This window comes from Mus caroli, unplaced genomic scaffold (assembly GCF_978045245.1).
Source record: "Mus caroli unplaced genomic scaffold, Mus_caroli_1 scaffold_2, whole genome shotgun sequence".
Classification (NCBI taxonomy): Eukaryota; Metazoa; Chordata; class Mammalia; order Rodentia; family Muridae; genus Mus; species Mus caroli.
Window position 1 is genome coordinate 92447264 of NW_028227257.1, and position 4298 is coordinate 92451561.

At 38.6% G+C, this 4298-nt stretch overlaps 1 protein-coding gene across 1 annotated transcript; it reads right to left on the reverse strand.

The window, feature by feature from the left end:
* Positions 1-3356: 3356 nt before the first annotated feature.
* On the reverse strand, positions 3357-4298 carry LOC110290484 (olfactory receptor 5I1-like). The gene has a single exon (XM_021157039.2). The coding sequence runs from the start codon at positions 4296-4298 to the stop codon at positions 3357-3359; it is 942 nt and encodes a 313-aa protein (XP_021012698.1).

The following is a 4298-nucleotide window of genomic DNA, read 5'->3' on the forward strand; positions in this document are numbered from 1 at the left end:
AACCTGATAACCTGAATTGGATCACTGGAGCTGTATAATAGAAGAGAAAAACCAACAAGACATCCTTTAACCTTCACCAGCATACCATAGCATATACAAGTACATACAAAAGGTGCGGGGTGGTGGAACTTGAGAGGAAGCCTGGTAGTTGAGCTGAGGCTAGAATGGAGCTCTGGAGATCATGAAGGGATGGTAGAAACTTTTCCTGCTCCTGGCACCAGGCCCCTGTCACATAGCTGCAGCACCCTCACACCCTCTCGTAGAGAGGTTTGTTGTCATCAGTCAAGTAAGGGCAACAACCAAAGCCCTTCCAAATATACTAGGCCTCCCTAAGCCAATTGGAAGCACCTACTGTCAGAACTCAAACCACCCAAAAACTGTGTATAATGATCCTATCCAGAAGGAATAAATGTGTGAGAATTACTTCATTGTCTGAGAGCTTCTGTCATAAGAACAATAACACTACCACCAGGGAAGTGAACTGCTCTCCAGAAAAGCCACCCAAGACTCCCCTGCACCCCCTCACTGACTAGTCAGCCTCCTGCAGGCTCAGCCCAAAGGGCTCAGTGCAGTTTGACCAGTGTCAGCAGAAGCAGCAGCAGAATAGGCAGTAGCTGAAATGGTAGAGTCAATCTACCCTCCTTGCTCCTGACCTTTTCTCTTTGCTTGAACTGTCCTACCTAGCCTGGCCAGAGATCTCTGTGGATGGTTTCCAGTACACAGTATCTCTCTCTCTCTCTCTCTCACACACACACACACACACACACACACACACACACACAAAGAAATGAATTTTAAAGTATATATTCTATCCTGTGTGGAGACTGGGGAGGGGATTCCTAATGCTCCATATCTAGTGCTGAGGGAAGTTGTAGAAAAGAGAGAGGGGGGAGGGGGAGAGAGAGGGAAAGAGAGGATGAAAGGTGGAGGGATGTGACAAAGATGGAATGTATTAATGTCTGTGATTTAAAAACTTAAAATATTCCATGTAGTGAAACAACTCTCATAATATATTCATGTTACTAAAATACACTAGTATTTCCTATGTTCATGTTTATATATATATATATATATATATATATATATATATATATATACACACACAACATCCTTAACTGTAAGGGAAATGCAAGTCAAATCAAGCCTGAGAATCTACCTCACACCAGTCAGAATGGCTAAGATCAAAAATTCATATGACAGCAGATGCTGGCAAGGATGTGGAGAAAGAGGAACACTCCTCCATTGTTGGTGGGATTGCAAGCTGGTACAACCACTCTGGAAATCAGTTTGGTGGTTCCTCAGAAAATTTGACATAGTACTACCAGAAGATCCAGTAATATCACTCCTGAGCATATACCCAGAAGATGCCCCAAATCGTTATAAGGATACATGCTTCACTATGTTCATAGCAGCCTTATTTATAATAGCAAGGAGCTGAAATTAACCCAGATATACCTCAACAAAAGAAAGAGTTGATACAGAAAATGTGGTACATTTACACAATGGAGTACTACTCAGCTATTAAAAAACAATGAATTCATGAAATTTTTAGACAAATGGATGGATCTGGAGGATATCATCCTAAGTGAGGTAACCCATTCATAAAAGAACACACAAGATATGCACTCACTGATATGTGGATATTAGCACAGAAGGTCAGAATACTCAAGACACAATTCAGACCACTTGAAGCTCAAGAATAAGGAAGACCAAAATGTGGATACTTTGGTCTTTCTTACAAGGGGGAACAAAGTACCTATGGGAGGAGATACATAAATTTTGGAGAAGAGACTGAAGGAAAGGCCATCCAGAGACTGCCCACCTGGGTATCCATCCCATATACAGTCACCAAACCCAGACAGTATTGTGGATGCCAACAAGTGCTTGCTGACAGGAGCCTGATATAGCTGTCTCCTCAGAGGCACTGGCAGTACCTGACAAATAGAGACGTGGATGACCTCAACCAACCATGGGACTGAGCACAGGTTTCCCAGTGGAGGATTGAGAGACAGGACCCAAGGAGCTGTAGGGGTTTGCAGCCCCATCGGAGGAACAACAATATGAACTAACCAGTACCTCCCAGAGCTCCCTGGTACTAAACCACCAATCAAAGAAAACACACATGGAGGGACTCCTGGCTCTAGCTACACATGTAGCTAGGTTGGCCAAGTTGGTCATCAATGGGAAGAGAGGCCCTTGGTCCTGTGAAGTCTCTATGCCACAAAATAGGGGAATGCCAGGGCCAGGAAGCAGGAGTGGGAAGGATGGGGAGCAGGTGTAGGGGGGAGAGGATAGGTAATTTTCAGAAGGGAAACTAGGAAAGGGATAACCTTTGAAATGTAAATAAAGAAAATATCTAAAAAATAAAAACTATATTCATACAATCTGTACATATTATTTAAAAAAGAAACATGTTGGGTTATATCTTTCTAAGTATACCTGTATAGATAGGCCAATTTGTAGGATTTAAATCAAAATACTACAAGAAGAAAATTTACAGTTTTGAATATCAAAATTATACAAAATAAACTAAAAGCAACCAATAGCAAACTGATATTTATTTTTTAAAAACACTCAGTTTGTATACAAAGGCAGAAACTGTTATCAATATCATGGGATCAATTGATGAATAGGAATGAATAACTTGGAAGTAGAAGACAATACAGCACATAACTAACAAGATAGAAAGGATAGACAAGATAGATAATAAATAAATAAATAAATAAATAAATAAATAAATAAACTTCTTACATCTATCATCCAGTTGTAACTTAAAACACAAATTGTCTATGGTAATTAAACATGTTCTAACTGAACAAATAAGCTATAATGAATTTATTTTATTTGTAATTCAAAAAGAAATTAGAAAAATATATGAATCACCTTTTTTATACTAAGAATATTATGATGCAACAAACCACACCTGCAACACTGCATGGTCACAGACTTTGATTGAAAAATAAGAAAAGCACAAAGATTACTATATTGTAAAGTGTGGTGGATCTGGAAAGAGTTGGCAGTGTGAGTAAATCTGATACAACAGCATTATACTATATTCTCATAGGAATAATAAAAGGAGATTTATCTGCAAGTGAGAATCGTGGAGAAATGTTAGCACAAAAGATGATTTCATTAAGTAGAATGCAATCTTACATGACATATACTAAATAGAGCAAATTTAAAAAAAAAAAAGTGATCAGCAGAAATAAAAGAGAAGATACCAGTTTCAATGTTAGACACAGTACTTTCTTAATGGATTCTCATTATACATACAATTGGGGAATCAAAATATTCAACTGACTTTTAAATTTTTTACATGGAAAAACTAAAGAAGTTTCCTAATGTGAAGTCCATCTTTAAATAACTAAAAAAACAATTTTTTTGCTAATAATTTTTCTAAAGGCAAATTTGACATCTTTGTTCCTGAGACTATATATCAAGGGGTTAAGCATGGGTATAATCAATGTATAGAACACAGAAGTCACTTTATCAATATCCATGGAATGTCCTGTACTAGGACGCAAATAAATAAAAATCAGGGTGCCATGATAAATGGTGATTACGGCCAGGTGAGACGCACAAGTAGAGAACCCTTTCTTTCTTCCTTCTGCAGAACCTGTTTTAAGAATGGCCACTATAATATACATATAGGAGAGGAGGACAGCAAAAAGACAGACAGCTTCTACCAAACTTGCGAAAACCACCAATATTATGTCATGTGTGTAAGTATCAAAGCAGGACAGAGAGAAGAGTGGAGTCATATCACAAAAAAAATGGTTAATTTCTTTGGAGCAGAATGACAACTGGAAAGTGTTAGTAGTATGGATTATTGAACTCATAGTTCCACCCAAGAATGCTCCAAATGCCAGCTGAGTACAGACCCTCTTAGACATAATTACAGTATAGAGCAGGGGGTTACAGATTGCAATGTACCTGTCATAAGCCATGGCAGCCAAAAGGAAAGATTCTGTATCAACCAGAGAGCAGAAAAAATAAAACTGTGTAGCACAGCCATTGTAAGAAATCACCTTCTTGTCAGAAATCAGATCCACAAGTAATTTGGGGGCAATGGCAGAGGAGGAACATGTATCTATGAAGGACAGCATACAGAGGAAAAAGTACATGGGAATGTGTAAATTAGGACTGACTGTGATCAATAAGATCATGCCAATATTCCCCATCAGAGTAATGAAGTAGATGGAGAAAAACACAGCAAATAGGAGACTCTGGAGCTCTGGATGATCACTGAATCCCAGGAGATAGAATTCAGTCTTCACAGTGCTGTTCTCCAGACTCAT